The following is a 20,065-nucleotide window of genomic DNA, read 5'->3' on the forward strand; positions in this document are numbered from 1 at the left end:
CACCATTTCCAAGTATAAACTTACTTCAGATTCATCCGTCTTATAGAAAATTTGATATTTCATTCTTCATAATATAATATAGTAAAACGTAAGATAAATAAAAAACTAATACGTAAAGAAAATATTATACTGCTAAAAATAATTTTAAATGAATGAAAATCATAATATTTCAACAAATTAATTTCGTATATTATAGAATATTGATTAATGCCATATTTTCATTAAATCCAACTACATATTATAGATATATGTATGAGTAGTTTTTTTTTTAATTAAAACTATGATATATAATACTAACTTACACCTAGCATAAAATAATGTTTAATATGATGGTACATATTATTTTATTCAATAGAGCATAATAAAGTTTTATGACTTGATAATATGATATACCTACATTAATATTAAAAAAATTATATTTTTTTAGATTTTACTATAGTGCGAACCAAACAATAAATATGCACAAATGGACAATGCGTGGACGAATATTGTCAATTTTCTACCTAATTTAATTATGAACGTCATATCACTGTCGAATTACCTCCGAGGTTACAATTTCATAATGGCCACAGATATTCGGCACAAAAAAAATAAAAATTAAATTTTCAAACACTGATTGTTTATTCTAAGCACGTCCAGAATAATTTTCGTTTTTTAAATTTAAATTTAAATTTTCACAAAATCCCGTTTGGTAACAGGTGACGACACTGTCGGTGATTAACACAGTGAAAAAATAATGTCGTTAAAAATGTCTGTAGCGCCTTTGCGTGTATAATTGTATAATTAAAACATTTTCCTAGGTCGTAAAAAAAAAAAAAAAGTCCTTCTCTATTTTATAACCTGACCCATGCGGGTACGTGATAATTACTTTTTAGCTTCATTATAATATTATATAAGAATATATTATTATCATCAAATTGTAACACAAAAAACTTTTCTCTTTTTTTTTTTTCTTAGTCGAACGCTATAGCCAACATTGACAATCAAGACAGATCGGCTTACGCCAAAATGAACGGCAGGAATTCTGTTGGCGTGGTCACGGTACCGCCTTTCCGGCCACTGATGGCTGCGGCCAACAACATGGTACGCAATGTCAGATTGGCTGCCCAACAGCAGCAACAACAACAACAACTACAACAACTACAACAACAACAGCACCAGCAGCAGCAACAACAACAACAACAGTTATTGAAGCCACTGCCCGTGCCAGCGTTCGCCGCCCTTCCCGAGTCCATAGCCAAAGTCGCAGTGGAACCACCGAAACCTTCGCCGTTCGTCGGTGGTCAAAGGCAATCGCCGATGTCTCCGGTGGCGACGCCGACCGTCGGCCGACTAACAGGGCCGCAGACGATGCAACCCGCGGTCGCGCCCGTCGCTTTGGTGCAAGCTCAACGTCAGACGATACCATCGACGGTATTCATATCTCCACCGCAACAGCAACAGCAGCTCTTATCACCGATGTTTATTCAACAACCTCAACAGCAGCCGGCGATGATCTTGTCGCAACAACCGCAACAACAGCAGCAGACGGTGATCGTGCCTCAGCAACAGACGAAAGTGATCGCGCCGCAGCAACAGCCGTCGGTTATCGTACCGCAGCAACAGCAACTTTCGCCGGTGTACTACCATAACGCCATGCAGCAAGCGGCCAACAGACGTTTCAATGTGAGTATGAGGCCTATAGAATAATAATATTTTCACGTGTCATTGACAAAACGACAAAACGTACGTTTACCATTCAGATATGATACGATTTGCAATGACGAGACAGTTATTCAAAAACGTCCTATAATCATTTACAATTTTTAACCGTTATTACCACTTCAGTAGTTGGTACATACGATTATCGACAATGACTGTTAGAAGTGTTCATAAACTAGAACGCGGTTATATATATTGACTTATAAATCGCGTTATTTAAGATCGACTTGTGTCGGTGTTTATTTTACTTGTGATGCAAATGGACGAATTATTTGTAGATTGACATTGTATTTATACATCGTCAAATATTTATTATTTGGTAACTTATAAACCAACGTAAACGAACTAACAATATAATATAAAAATATAAGATTAGGTGTGTATTTATCCCAATTTTTGTTAGACAATTATTGAACAGTTGGCTTCGGTGGGACTTGGACTCTGTTGAATGTGTGTGTTTAAACACTTGATTGAACAAATAATTTTGTTTTCACGATTTTATGCAAAGAACGCACGTCACACGACGTGTTAAAATGACGGCTGCAATATCATACACTTGATCGACTGAGTTTTTTTTATTATTTTTTAAACCTTTTACAATACTTTTATTTCAAAACGTAAATATATACGTATATCATTTATTTTTCGACAATTGGTATGAATAAAATGTCACTTTTAAGCTTTTCAAGCTTTTACGTACGTACACAAATCGATCGAATAAAGATTACGCTATCTGTTATACTGCAGTATTATAAAAACGAAACAAAAATCGCATACAGCATAATAAAATATGTGTGAATTATTATTATAATAATTATTTTCTACCAAACAATACCTACTTAATAAGATAATTATATAGATGCACGGCGCATGCATAACATGTATTAATATATAAATATATATATACATATATATGTATTCGTATAATTAAATAATATTATTATAGGTACCTACTTGTATTTTGTACATTTTCTACAATTGTTTTCGTTTCTTCCTTTGTAATGTGTTTACATTACCAAAATTACCAAGATATATTACATTTGACATTAACTTTCCGTTATAAACGTCTTGTATATACTAGCATAATGCATTAAAAATTGAGTACTTAGGTATCAACTATAAAACATATATCACTAAAGTAAAATTAATAAAAAAAAGTATTTTAATAAAACGCCCCTTAAAAATTTGTTACCACGAAATAAAGTTCCGTTATTTTATACAATATAGTGTACCTATCATATAATAATAAATTAATCTGCATTATGGATTTAATATTAAAAGTATATTACATAATGTAAGCTATATCATGATTTTTTTTTAGTCTAAACTATATTATAAGTCTTAAATGCATTTTAAAATGTTTAATTACTATTTATAATGAACCTTTTAATAAGTACTCACTGAATAATCCTATAGGAATTTTTTTAAATGATAAAACCATTTAATCAGTTAATATTAAATTTAAATTCATATTACCTAACATTGTATAGACATTGGTTTTATGTCATTCGTTGTAAATATTTTTATAAATATTTATTCATTTATTAATAATGTAGGCCTAGGTTAAACCGGTGTATAATTTCATTTAAGTATATGCAATTCAAGGTATGTTACTAATGTTTATTTCAATTATCTGTATATCAAAATTTTATTTGCCTACATTAAACTTATCTTAATTAATCAATTATATAATTTAATGTACCAAATAAATTTTCATGATATAAATATATACTACTTTTTCGATTACTATTATAGATAGTAAATACATTTTTTTGTACTCTATCTGCAAGGTTCTAATAGTTTTAACTTTTTATTATATAAATAGGAGGTTATTATTAAAGCACACTTATACTTTTTATATTCTAAATTGTACAATATGCATTTATAAAATGCTATTCAGTGTGATATATTTACTAAAAATACATAACGTTGCAAACAATTTGAGCGAGGTTTAACACTATTTTTACAAACCTATTAAATTTATACTATAATATATAAATATATTAAATAAATCTATATTGAACCTCAATAATATAAAATAATTAAATATTATTTTAAAAATCCTCATACACAATTAATGTAACTATGATTCAACTTTTAATTTCCTCATTTATCTTTGTATATCACCCTATTGTATTATCGTGTAACATAATAAATTAAAATTAACACTAATATGACGGTTTTAGAGCGTATTAATAATAATTGTTTATATTTTTAATGAATCTGTGAGGCATATTATGACTTAATCTTGTAAAGTATGTACTCTGAATAATTTTGTTTATATTTTATTATTCATTAATTTTTTTTTTTTTTAACTTAAAAATTACCTTTAAGTTTCGAAGATTAGAATAATGATAAATGGGGTTACTGAATTAAAACCATGGTTGAGTTGTCAAACTTTATACTACGAACACCGTTTAATATACATAATAATCCAATAATAGCGAGCTGGTAACATTGAATTATTTCGCGTTAGTTTGATTCTTTATAATTTTTATTTGAACCAATTTAACTTTACCATTCTAAAATGTGTTAACTTGGAAAACGCAATCGTCAGTGTGCTTCTTCCTTCAATTCTCGATCAAACCGTTTTCATATAGTCTTCCACAAACACGTATTATTAATAGCAGTGTGTAGTGCGATTAATTCTAGTGGAACAAATTCTGTACGTATTATCATATTTATATATGATATAGTATTCACTATTTTATGATTAATATGATATTATATTTGTGAGCCACATCATTTCCAGTCTGATGAAACACGTCGCACATTTCCTGAGGATTAAAAGTCGAGGTAAGACGTGCATGATTAGTCATCTATGTACATTATTCACAGATTTCTCGTATGTCTCTACAACCATTATTTAGAATGTATTGTAGTTCTACATTTATGTTTAGTGTATGAATATAATTTATAGGTTTATATAATATTATTCTTGATAATAAAAATTCTGAATACAACTGTTATCAATAAATTAGTAGATTTGTTAAAACATATAATTTTATAGATTATATAGTCATAATAGTTACAATATTACAATACTACCTTTATATTAAAAAACGACGTCTTCTCAAAATATTATTTTTTTTATACACCATTATAATATTATATAACAACGATTATATTTTATATCGTTACATATCTTCGCAATTTAATCAGAATTATTTTATTGTAAGTTGGAGAAAATGGAAATAATATTCCTTACATTTTTTTGTTCATATAAAAATTATAGTTGCTTACTAATCACCTATATACAAGTATAAAACTTTATGTTTATGAATGATTCATGTTTTTTCTCTTTTCTCTTTTTAAATAAATTTGTTAAAAAATTTATTTTATATAGATGTAGGTATTGAACTCATTATAATTATGATAAGAGCTTGATTAACTGAAATTATTATACATACTTACCAATTAAAGTTTAAATTATAATTGTTCTTAGGTACTTATTCAATTTCACAATTATCTTGAAATTATATCAATGACATCACAAACATCCTAAAAATTACTTAATTTTTAAGTTGGGCTTCTATTATATTTTTAATATATTGTCTGACTGTATTACCTATCATTTATAATAATTAATTTCACAATTTTTTTTTTTTTTTTTTTTTTTTTTTTTTTTTAATACACCCATTAATTGTTAAACAATTCAAAAAAATAATTAAAAGTTTATTGAAAATTGATATAGTAATTGAAAAAACCAAAGAACTTTTATTTTTGTTATTATTCATTAAGAGGATATAAAATCAAAAAAAGGTCATTGTTTCAAAAATGAATGTTATTATTTTATATACACATTAACTCAAAAATATCGTATACGATGTCTATGTAAAATTAAAAACATAAATATATAAATAATTCTTTAAAAATATAAACGGTTTTAAGATTTAGTGTATTTAATGATACTTTTATATTATTTTTTTCGTATGAAATAACAAATATACCTATGTATAATTCGTTTTTTTTTTAAATACAGACAGTCACTTTTAAATTAATTATAAGATTGCTAAAAATTGTAATAATTTATTTGTAAGTTCATTATTGCAATTTCGTCGAGAAAGTAAAAATTATATGACCCCGATTCGTAGAATGAATATTTTTCGTAAGATGAAGTCTAATTAATATTTTCAGGATGCCGTATACACGATTAGTACCTAATATCTATAATTAAAATACACAATTTGCATGATTGTTATATACCATAAAATGATAAAATATGAATTGTTGAGTGTTTAAGTCAAAAGTAACACTTTATGTTGATATTTATTTATGCATGACTGCTTGTATTTAAAGTTCTATTAGGTCGAATCAAGGCGTTATCCATTTAAGTGATTTTTATACATCCATTCTTGTATGTTTTCCACTATTTTAAACACTAATTCGCATTATCATTTGACTAACAACTTTATTTTAGTAATGATTATACTTATTATTTGTATTAATACTCAGCGTGAACGTATCTAACAGCATCGATTGTATACATTGATACAAATGTGAATATGTGATTACTGACAGTTTATAATATCGGTATATTGTGAATAAAAAAATACTTTATTATACAACGGATACCTATATGTCTAATGACATGTGTGCCAGTGGCTTTCTATTGAAATATAATCCCCTCTGGCAAATCATTAAATTTACATTATTTAAATACAATCATTTTTCAGTTTGAGCTAGTCATAAATCAATTCGTAATAATGCTGCGTGGTATATTATTTGAATATATTTTATTATGTAAATAAAATGTAAAATATTGAAAATCCCCATTGGAAGGAAATTAAATAACTTTTATCACTCATTATAAGAATTGACCGAATAAAATATAACCAAGTATCATATTAATGAATTTTTATATTAATATCAACATTTACAAAAATGTATTAAAGGCTATTCTGAATATCTAGTAATAACTTAAAAATATAAAATTAAGTATAATAATAATAATAATAATTAATAATATTTCATATTAAAAAACACATTTCAAACTAATATTTTTATTTATTGATGTTTAATTAAATATTATATTGTATACTGAATATAATACATACTTGTATTAACAAAGTTAATACTTTTGAACTAATAGTAGTACAAAATATAGGATTTTTTATCAATATTCACACATCAAATAAATATAAAATCAATCATTTTTCTCTTAATATACTTATTATGTGCATAATATGTGATAGACTGTGAAAATTCAAATTTAAATTTATGTACATTGTTAGACAGAGGAAGTTGCACCTCATTATTTTTGTATAATATTACGAGATATGATTTAGACGACCACAGCATTTGAAGGTAATTAAGTAAGTAGTTGTACTGTTAAAATTGCTATGTCATGAATCATTGTATTACAGCCTATAAGTATTCAAATTTCAAATTTATAATAATTTGTAGTTGGGCATAATTTTATAATAAAACGTCATGTACAATAAACATATAATCTACACATTAACAAGTAGGTCACTGAGCACAATGGTAATACTAGTTTTGTTTTAGCTTAGTTGTTTTAAATGAAATCATTTTAACACAATCACAGCATTGTTGTATATGGTAACTTAACTAACCACCATCATATTTTATCATAATATATACATATATAAATTAGATTTATCCAGCTACCTAATAGTTGTTAATTAATTACTTATTTATCCTGTTTAGAAGTATACTATAAATTTAATGATAATTTGATTAATTGCCTTTTTTTAAGCTGTATTTTTGATGATGTGACATCGAAATTCTTCCAAATTATTGAAAATCCGTTTTAAGATACGCATAAGTTGTAATATTAAAAGAAACCAAACAAAAATGTAAATAGATACACGTGTTACTGATGAATCATACTTAAAAAATTGTTTTTACTAAACTATAATTTAACAAAATATTTACTTTTTTAAATCGCCAAAATTTTTAGTTATTCGCAAAATGTTTAAAAATAATAATAACTTACTATTTTTATTTAATAAGATGGTAAAAATGTACATGGTTATAACGAATATTTTTTATGTATTTTGATTGAAAATAAATTCAAAAAAACACTCAATGTATATGGCGTAATATTACAAGACGTTATGAAGATATGAATTATATAATGTATATTATTATAAATATATATGTAATATAATTACATTAATACTAAATAAAATAGGTATTAATTATGTTTCTTGAGTATTGGTTTTGAATAATTATGTTTTGGGAATATTAACCCACTTATTTAAATGTTTAAATATAAGACTGTAAGAGTGATTTAATATTTATGAAATTATTGTGGAATTATTTTTAATGATTACTTATAATATGAATGGTAGGTAGATCTAATGTAATTTTGTGACCCGATTAAGTTGAAATAATTTACAGTAATTTAAGTCTTAAAGAGAGTTATGCGATGAGTTATAATTATTTTAATATTTTAGGTTATAAAATCGTTTGTGTAATTATTATTATTATATTATAACGGATACTAACTACAATAATTTATATAAGTCATCGCGAAATGACTATATTTATTATAATGAATAGTAATTATATTAAGTATAATACGGTGTTGAAAAATATTAATGGGATAATACTTATAATTTTAGATCTGTAATAGTTATAGCTATTTTCTTATTATTTGAACCAATTAATTAAACTTGCATCTAAAACCAACTACACAAAATCACTTAAAAATATTTTTATTTTACAATGCTAAATAAATGTTTTTAATTTAAAATATATAATATATTTTTATTTATAATAACTGTTTGTTATTATTATTTGATCTTCAGCAATAATGGTTATTAGGTATTTACTTTATTTTTCCTGAATATTATCTAAATTAAAATATTAACAATCGTAAAATAATATGTAGAAATAAATCTTGCAATATATTTTGGAATACTATAAAACAATTTAAGAATGATCAAATTAAATGAATAGATATTAATTTTTGTACAAAATAATATTTCCAACCAGTGTGTTTCCAAATAAGTCAATATGTACCACGAAGTATATTAAAATAACACGAAATATACAAGTATTTTTGACACGATTTAAATAAATTAATAGGTATTTGATAATATAGTGTCTATGATGCTTAATAATAAGTTATATGTATAATATTTTGCATATTTTATAATAGCAATTAAAATTAAATACTACCATTATTCTTATTTTCTTTTTGTGTATGTATATCATGGTCTAAAATAAATAAATAACAATAAATAATAAATATAATTACCAATAATTTAAATCGTCAGGAAAATAACGAACGATTTTGTCAATTACTGAAAATGCACCAATAGAAATAATATGTACCACGTACCTAGCCAATAATTCTACAAAAGTTAAATGGAAAAAAATGAATAGTAAAAACAAAAATGGGTTTCTATTTAAATAATAAAATAAAATTATTTTTTGATTTTAGTAAATTATAGTAAATAATTACGTTGCTTAATATATTAAAATTTTTTTTAATATAAACATATTTTATGGTAAAATAACATGAGTACGATTGCATATTTTATTTTATAATAGGTAATTTTCAAAATTTAGAAACCTATTTATGATTAATGTATAGAGTATATAGGACATCAAACTGTTCATACTTATAACCGTCATGTGGCCGAAGCGTTAGAATATTACATCGTTACCTGAGTAAATACATATGATTATAATATAATTTTGATAGAAATGCATTTCAAAATAGTAAAGATCAGCGTTTCACAATCTGCGGTTAGCAACCTACGAGATTTAGTTTATTATTATCGTATTATTTACTTGTGAAGTGAATAACATATTATAATTATTATTCATAATATGATTTAGTACATTACAATTTCCCAATATCTAATACCTACTCACAATTATTATTTACAATATAATTATGTGTTTTTTTATACATTGTATTACCAAATACTACTTAAGATATTTATTTGATTTTTGAATATCTGTAAATACAAGATTTATTTATATAATATTTTCCTTTTTGCCTATAATCTAAAAATAAAGTTATATGAAAAATGGCTATTTTAAATGATAAGATAAATATTGACATAAACATATTATTTACGATTTTTATTTAAGAGTCTACCTATCTTTTATAAAAACTATATATTTGTATTATAATTTCTATTGACATATAACTAGTCAAACTACATATTATAGACTATAGATAATAATTGTATGATAAAATACTATAACTACAATATTAAATTCTGTACAATATATACAGATATCAGGTGTAGTGTTTAAAAAGTAATAACCGTAACAGAAGTGCGTACAACAGTTAACAATCCTATATGAAAATAGGAGGTTGAAAACTTCCATGCCTGGGATCATATTATAACGCGTCATCTATTTTAACATGAGCTTTGTGACGATGTAACCCTACTCCAAAAAATATATACACCTATGCTTAATAAAGTTGACCCTAACCTTTCTCTACTACTCGTATTACCGTGCCTCTTCTCATACCAACAAACCATAGTCCATATTACAATAATATTTTATGCATATTATATTATTTTGTTATAATCTAGCCAGTGATTCTCCATTAGTGCATCACTATATAACAGTAATTTATCTAGGTTTATGTATAAACCATAAAGTCGTTTCTAATCGGCCGTATCACGTGTACTTTAATTTATTGTCGTTCCAAAACCGTAACATATCGCCCGTTTTATGTTAAAACTCTGTAAATTGTATACTTGCATTTTACCCCTTCTAACCACTTGCGCATTACTATGTTATGGCTATCAATGTAGGTTCCTACCAACTCAAATTCAGATGCAGTTATTTCTTAATTTTACATTTTCCAGCCAGATCCCACCTGAATTTAAGCAACTGACAAAACTTTAACATTTTACACGTATTAACATGATATTATAATGAGAGTGACAATATTATTATGTTAATAAATACTGTATCTACTCGTATACTTATACATTTTATGTTTCACATTTTTTGATAGGCGTTCGGTCAAAGTCCACAAAACTCAGTTGACGTACGACCGATAATCGTGATGCCAACATTGCCGGTGACTGATAATAATCAAAAGAAGCAAACTGACAGTAATTCACCTCTATCAAACGAAGTAGACCCGGCGTCAATGATGTCGTTATTCAATGTAGCAGCTGCCAACAACGTGAGCGTTGAACAGCTAGCCATGGCTCTCCGACATCGACAGCAGCAAACGTTTTACCCGAAGGCCATCGACGACGTAACCACACCTACGACGACCACGATTGTTACCACGTTGCCTACCACGACTACCACTTCACCACCACCTACCTCAGCATACGTTCCGGATGACCAACAGACGGTCGCCAAGAAAATACCTATTAAACCGTACAAGTCAAAATACATGAGCAACCACAAGGTTATGAACGCACCCAAAGAATACTATCCTGTAGGATACGATAAGAATTTCGATGACAACTTTGTATCCAAAGTAGATCTTCCCGACACGACCTTCAGTTGCGGCGAGCAGAAACATTTCCCCGGATTGTATGGAGACGAGGATTTGGGCTGCATGGTGAGTAATAGATTTGTAATAATAAGTTAAATAATCTATTTTATATCAGGTGCATTGCATATGTATTTCATAAAAATAAATTCATATAGGTATCATTAATAAATTGTTAGTATACGTTATTGAATTTTTCAAATTAACTTTGATAAACAATTTAAAAATATATAATATGTAACATTGTATATCTGATAACAATTTTAACGATCTCCATATTATGTAGTTTGTCATATTATTTTCAAATTTACGATTGAAGAAAGACTAAATATTTTTTTAATTGTTTTCCAAAATAGCCTAATTCAGACAAAATTCAAAATTCAAAAATAGTAAATCCTTTATATTTATTATTCATAATATTTTACAATTTATGATTTAATTTATAAATGCATAAAAAAAAAATAAATAAATTTATTATGCTTAAATCTATAGCACCACACATTTTTTATCGTTTAATATATACATAGTATTGTGTAAAATGAATATAAATTAATGAGTTGTATTCACTATTTATATTAAGTATATTATGATATCATTTTTCGCTTTTAAATCGTATGAAAATAAAAAATCCGAACAGTGCCTATATATTAATTGACAAAATTGTAACAATAAATTATTATATCAAGTCATTATTCCTCATTTGATAGTTCATTTGTTAAAAGACTCTTATACTACAATCTATTAATAGATCATGTATGGACATTTATTTGTCACTACCGATAACGTATTGTTGTGTGCATTATAATAAAATAATAAATGAATACATGTACGAATGTATTCTGTTCATAAAGATAGAGCATCTATTCAGTAGTATTCAATAGTATATAATGAAAATTGATGACAGAATGTAACTGAGTTGAACATTCCTAAAACTAATCATGTTTTGTGCTCGTTCACTAACAAATTGATTGATTCGATTTTATTTTGGTGAAATAGATTCACTTTTATGAAGACGTTTTTATCAACTACACCTTTTGATTAACATTCATTCAAAATTTAAATAAGTTTTATGATTTTAAAATATTATACATATTGAAGGTGTATTATAATTTATAAATTATAAGTAACTGTAATTTATTTAAATACCAAAAAAATTTAATTAATTAATTGAATACATAATGTATTTGCATTTTTTTTGTGTACTACTTGGTATGGTACCAAAATTTAAAAAAATAACATTTAAATTCTCAACTGCTTAATACGTAATGCTTTTAGGATTGAGTAAAATATTAAACCTTCTCCTGAATTTAAATTTACGTAAAATGTATAACATGAAAATAATTATGAGCATACAATTTTTAGAAATGAAAAATTATCTAATTTTTATATCTATAATACATTAAAAATTTATAGTATACTAATAAAACTAATATTGTTTAAAATAAGCAAAGAAATTGGTATTTATAATTAAAACAATACTAAAATGATTTTTAAAAATGTTTGAATTATTGTATTTTACTTTTAATTATCTTTAAACTAATTCATTTTTTAATAGTTAAATTTTAAAATGATATTATAAATAATTTATGTTGTGTAAATATTTAATATAAATTTCAGTTTTACGTGTAACATAGAAATAATATTTTTCGAAAAAAAATCTAAGTTTAAACCAAAACTATTAAAAGGTTAAATACGTAGAATATCGTTTCCAATTTTTATCACAATAGCTTATTATTAAGTTGCTAAAATTTAAATTCAAATAAATTATGCCCATTCTATTAAAAACAAATTATAACATATACATAATTTTATGAAATTATTGTTGGAAAAGAAAAAAACACATCGATAAATAAAATAATTTTCAGGAAAATAGTGACATTTCTTGGTCATTAAGATTGGACGTTCAAATCTTTCGTACCTATACCTACTCTCGTTAGACTTACGAAAATTCAACTAAATAAACCTAGCTACACGAATACGACCTGAAATTTTAGATAACAGTACTGGAAAATTAGACAAGGGTCGTTGTTGCAACGAAATATTCACACCAAACTCTTGGTAGCGGTGTGTTTTGCACAGATAACGAAAATCCACACACACATGCCTTATGAACGGCTACACTGGTACATAACGTCACTTCGCTTTATATAATAATAACAATAGTACAAAACGGCTACCATCGTTTCGTTCCAAAGATTATATTATTATTTTGTTACGAGCATAACTTGTTTTTTTTTTTCATTTTATCATCTGCTATTTATGTATAAAAACTTTACATAAATATAATATAAATAGTATTTATTGAATATCTATAATCGAAATTCTAAAATGTAGAAAATAGTTTATCGTTATTATTTAATTTATTAATTTTATGCACGTTCCCTATCTTTTATAAAGTATTCCAATACTTACACATTAGGTTATCCTATTATGTGATTAATCCTATTAACTTGTGTATCAATTGTTTATTTTATTCTTACAATGCGCAGTCTCATAGAGCTTAATATGTTATTTTATTTAAGTATAAAAACTAAAAATACATTAAGTAATTGTACATAAGTAAAACTGTAAAAGTAAAGTATATTATGTCACTATACTGATTCAAAATGCATTAAAAATGAACATTGATATTTAATATTGTGATTGAGTTAATCCATTTTAATTTCATAGTGATTGGTTGTTTTTATTTTGGATAGGTAATTAGTAGGTATTGTTGTTAAAAGAATATCGTTACTCGTATAAATTGCCTCCGTTAAATGAATATTAATTAACTCTCAGAAGAATCTATTTTACTATATAAATATTATTCTAATGCAATTTTAAAATTCTGATAACTTCTTTCAAAATATCTTAAAAGTTTTACATGGATCCCTAGAGACTATTCGTACATATAAATTATTTGATAGGTCAATATTATTGATGTATTATAAAAAAAAAATAATATTAAAGTAATACAATATTTTTCTTGATTTAAAATTGTCTTTGTTACGCATTATTAAAACGGATAGAACATAGAACACATGCGGTTACGATGTTCTCCAAATTCAATTGTCAGAACCAGCTAAAATCCAAATAGTAAAGACTATTATCATGTCGTGGACGTAGAAGTATTAGAATTGCCTATGTATAACTCCGGATTTGTTATAAGGACTGGATGTTTTTTAATTTAAAATTATTATTTTTTATATTATCTTACATCCATTGTATGATCCTACGAGATTCTAATTAATTAATTTAGTTGTGTGTACATTTCTAAGGAGTATGGTAAATATTATGCACTATTTATTGATTTTATTTGACCTTTATCGATACGATTGTATTTAACAAGATATGTGTTTACCCAATGCTCACACCAATGTATATATATTATACACATATTTGTATTATTTTAAACATAAAATAGTTCAAACGAAAATCTAAAAGGAATTTTGAAAGGTTAAACAAATAAAACAAATATATGAAAACCATAACACGGATTTGTTTTTCATTATTTTCTTACAAACAAAGTATAGTAAGAGATAACGGTATTTACGATGACTATACGGGTATATGCTTTTTCACAAGGTCATAAATAAAGTTTTTTTATAGCACCCACCCAACAGTTAAATATCATGGGAAACACGTAAAAATATTTTATTTATTATGACCTGCTAATATAAATAGTTGGATTTATTTTGATCCCAATAATGTTTTTTGAAAATGCATAATATTTTAATAGGATTATTCAAAACAATTTGATTTAATATAATTTAAAATGTACATAGATAATGTATTATGTTAGATTTTTCTATGTAAAAATAACCTGTAAATTATAATATTATTATTTTTTGCGTTCGATACCGATACATATTATTAAATCAATATATTAATATTTTATACAGCATGCATAGATATAATAGGTTATGTTACTTCGTTAATGCAGTTACAAGGCTTATTTATGATGAACCTAATATAATGTACTATAATATTAAACATACATATATAACGATATAAATGTGCATAATATTCACCTTTATTTTATTTTTAGTGAAATAATTACATTAAAATACCACGTTGATCGTTTAAACATAATATTTTTTCAAATTTATATCTATTGTATATTAAGTATTAGTATTATCTAGTAGACACACTTATTAAAGTTCATATAATATTGTTTTGGTAAATCAAAATTAAAATTGTGATTTTCGAGTAAAGTGAAAATTCTATAGTTGAATATTTTCAAATTTTCAATTCTAAGTATTGTTTTTACATAACATAAATAATAATATTATATTATTTGCATTTAACTAATTAATACGTATCGTGCATGTATATTCTGTAAATTATATTATAAAATAAATAGTGAATTATTGTTTATGATAGTATCGTTACATTTTGAGTCTATAATTTAATAGCATTACTGCACGCAAATGATATAAACGAAATGATATTATAATTTAGAATTATGTTTTGGGTTGTAGGTGTTCCACGTGTGCGCGTTTACCGATGACGGTCTAACGCAAAAGAGTTTCCTGTGCCCCGAGTCAACACTATTTGACCAGACCATACTCAAGTGCAACTGGTGGTTTTATGTTGACTGCAAGTCATCTAGGAAGTTGTATGATAGCAACATTCCAATATCGAAAAGCTATCAGCTGATGAAAGCACTAACATTCTTCTCATCGTACTCAGCCGGTCCAACCATGGATGCTTCTGTAGCCGCCGCCACCGCTGCTGTTTCACGAGATACATCAGACGAGTCGAACAAGTCCGATCTCACCACCAATTCATCGCAATTTGAGCCCGTGGCAAGTTCGTCAATTTCAACCACCACCACTACCACCTCCACCGAAGTCCTCGATAACGTGTCGTTCCGAAGATGAATGGATACTTTGTCCTAATCACACCCATAAACAAAAAACAGAAGGCCAATTTTTTATTTTATTTTTTTTTAAGCGCACACGTTTGTTATGTATACGACGTTTCGCAAATATTTAATAACTTTATTTTGTTTTATTTATTATTTAATTTATGTATAACGTTCATACGGTTGTAACAAATAGGTTTTAGTTATTTTAGATATTTACTATTTTTGTGATATAATAATATTATTAAATATGAACATTATATATAGGTGATATATACATGGTAATATTACCTATATAATACACATAATGTTTTTTTAGACGCTTCAAATAGTCAAATAGTTTTCAATTTGCTCATTTTTTATAGATATTAATATAAAATATGTTTTATAATTGTATGTTATTATGTAGTAACAAAACTTTTATACATTTATATATATACATGCATATTTTTTTTACTAAACAGTATTAAATAATTTTACTACATATTATAAACTTTCTCATCATTTAAAGCTATAATAATTGATTAAATGTATTTATGCCCATATTAAAATAATAAGCTTAATCAAATAGTATGATGTAGAAAACAATATTGTACTTATACAGCATTGGACAATTATTGTCTATTATGTGAGATATAAAACAATAAATAATATATTACACTATATTATATTCGCACTTAATTTATAAAATCTATTTTTATGTTTTTCATAATTCCACATTGTAAGTTAATTCATATAACATGCCTACATAGAGTGAAATTGATATATATTTCATTATAATATTTTGTGCAAAATGATGAATATGAATGTTGATTTTAAAGTTAAGTGTTTTTTATTTTTTTATGTACCAATTTACAGCATATATTAGGGTGATGTCTAATAGAAAATCTGATCTTTTTTTTATGTCTGAGAGATCAATATTTAATATTCCTAATAATTTTAAAACTAACCAAGAAAAAGGTAAGAAAGTGTGTACCGCTCTGGTGTGCATTAGGTATCAAGTGAATCATTATTATGGCTGTTAAGCTTGATATCAATAATCTATATATTTATAAAATCAAAAATTTAAGCAAAAAATAACGATTTACTATCAAATAATTTTAGATTTTTGTTATACTTAAAATTACTAGTCGTAGAGACTTGAAACATACACCAGTTGTTAAAATTGGCATTATCTGTACATGATTTAGTTTTAGGGTATTCAGATCAATAAAACATAAGCCCCCTCTTTCACTACTTAGTGAAAAATATATCCTAGGCTGACAAATCATCTCCGTTCAGAATCGTTTTTTGTATACAATGACACCTATTATTGCATTCAAATTTAACACATCCATTACAATGACCTACTCTTTGTCCGAGGTCCACTCGATACCTACTGTACAGCAGAGTGTTATTCACTTGAACACCTCTTTTTTTTCATTGAAATGAAATATTTCATGAAATAATTCAAGAAAATAAAATTCATGAAATTTTAAAACCATACATTATATTAATAATACTGAATAAGCGTTGTATCAATCAATCTACTTAAAAAAAAAACTATTTTTGTCATTTATTGAAAATTCTACTCCAAATAGTTGAGTTTAAAGCTCATTTGATTATTTTGTAAACGTTAAAATATAGCTTGGGCAACCTCAATCTGCTGATTATTTAATATGTCCAATAAGTATAATGCTGAAGAATTATGTTTAAATCGATAGTAGTTATTTAGATTACTGATTCACGTGTTTGTACTATTTATAGTTATATTATAATATGTTTTTTAAGGGATGTTACATCACTGGATTATATTTAGAAGGATTATGTTAGAATATGGATAAACAATGTTTGACAAAATGTACTTTATAATAATATTATATGTAATAATACGTTTAAGAATTTTCCGATTTTTGTTAAAATTACCAAAAAGTTCAATTAGCATTACTATTTACGTGACTTCGAAACGAAAAATTCAATTAAAGATAATTCTGTGTTTCAAACGAATTTAAATAAATGAAGAATAATAATATTGATCATTTTGTTTTCAAAAATATTTTTCGTATGAATTTTAAATTGTTATAACGTATATAATTGAAATTTTACAAAATATGAATTTTAATGAATACAGATAAATTTCATGTTATTTATTACCTATTTAAAATTTTAATTTTGTTATTAATAATATTAAAATAACTTACTCTAACAATTAATATCAATATAATTAAGTAAAATTAGGATGATTGTCGATAATATAATGAACAGTATAAACACCAATTTTGTAAAATAAATTATATATTTAGTATTTTATAAATTTTCTTTAAAAAAAAATTATCGAGAAATTGTGTAAATGTAATTTTTATTGATAATATAAATATCTATAATTTATTTTTATTCTATTTATTGATAAGTATAAAATGTATTTTATAAAACATAAAAATTGACACATCGACGCTATTTTGGAATTCTTCAACCTCTGTGTGGCACGTAAAGGGTTGAGGAATCACTACCAAATTTGACAGCAATTACTTGCTTATAGAAATGAACAAAATATAAAGGCCAGAATACTAAAAATCAACCATGATTTTGAAATATATTATACTGTTTTCGATAAAATGTAGTGTCTACTTACATGGTTATCTACTATATACCCCTTCTTTAATATTTATTTGTATTTACTAAATTAAAAATTGTATGCAATATATTTCGCTATAATTATTATTTAACATTTTATTCGAGTATAGTTATTGCACAGTAACCAATTAAAAATATCGTTAATTATCATTAATTATATTATATTATTGAATTAGTTATCACAGTATTCAATTTTATTATCAATGATTAAATTGTACACAAATTTTCATATCGTGTTAATTCAATCCTTATTTTAAACATGTATATTGTATATATATATATATATATATATATAGTATTAACTTAAGTTTATTATATTAATACAGTTTGACCTAGATTAGTTATAAAAATATATATTTTTACGTGAACTTATATAATACAAAATCATTTAAAGTTTTCATACGCTTTTTTCTGAGAGTTTGTTAAATATTTATTTAATTCTATTACAGTTTCTTTCAATAATAATATTCTAGTTCACGTCAAATACAACTATATTTAATCTCATAGCATTAAATAAATAAAATTGCCTTCGGTTATTACCACAAAACGTCTTTACAGACTTTCTTCGGAAAAATAATATACTCGTGTTAAACTGCATACATCAAAGAATTTGTATGTTAACTTGATGTATGTTAAATTTAACAGTATATTTTTGTGGGTATTATTTAAACCCATCATTATCATATACTTTTCTAAGAAAACAAGTCATACCGAGTTATAAATAAATTTATGATAAGTTCGGCTTTTATGACATTCGATCTATCCTTTAAAGTTTGTTGTATTCTAGTCTATCATAATTGTTTAAAACGGCATTAAAAAAAAGCTTAGTTTAGTTACAATTTTTATTTTACTTTGCTTCGTTAATACTACGAGCAAAATATAATGATATTTCATTATATTAGATTCGACTTTTTACCAATTAAGATACTGAAATTTCAATGAAGTTATATAGTTAAGTATAATTTACTATGTAAAATATTGTCAATTTCAAGTTATTTTTGAAAAGTTATAAGAATTAAACATCTCCATATTATCTATTATACTACCTAAAAATTACTAAAAATATACAAAGAGCGTTACGTAATATATTTTATAGAGAATAAGTTATAAAATATATTAACCAATATCAAAAGATTTCGTAATATCAATAATATTTAAAAATATTTTGTTAAACTGTATTATTAAAATTTATATTGCATTTTAAATCTTATACTACATTATTGGTCATTGTAACTATATTGCATTTTTAATAGCAACGATAATATAAGATAATACTCAAAAATAAAATAAATATTTAATAGAAGTTAAGCCAAGTTATAAGAATTATAAATATATATATTATATATATAGATGTCTTAAAATCAATACTAAATGTAAATAATCATAAACATTAACCATCTTAAATAATAGTAAGCTTATAAAGTTTAATGATACTACAATAAATTATATTA

At 25.0% G+C, this 20,065-nt stretch overlaps 1 protein-coding gene across 1 annotated transcript in view; it reads left to right on the forward strand.

The window, feature by feature from the left end:
* The window catches only part of LOC114121801 (bromodomain-containing protein DDB_G0280777-like), a 48,930-nt gene extending 32,261 nt beyond the window's left edge, over window positions 1-16,669 (forward strand). Inside the window, exons 4-6 of the mRNA XM_027984273.2 lie at window positions 958-1,665; window positions 10,661-11,224; window positions 15,616-16,669. Of these exons, the coding sequence (XP_027840074.2) occupies window positions 958-1,665; window positions 10,661-11,224; window positions 15,616-16,017 (1,674 nt within the window). The 3' untranslated portion in view covers window positions 16,018-16,669. The remainder of the gene's footprint in view (window positions 1-957; window positions 1,666-10,660; window positions 11,225-15,615) is intronic.
* The last annotated feature ends 3,396 nt before the right edge of the window (window positions 16,670-20,065 follow it).

Source organism: Aphis gossypii, chromosome 2, assembly GCF_020184175.1.
Source record: "Aphis gossypii isolate Hap1 chromosome 2, ASM2018417v2, whole genome shotgun sequence".
Lineage (NCBI taxonomy): Eukaryota > Metazoa > Arthropoda > Insecta > Hemiptera > Aphididae > Aphis > Aphis gossypii.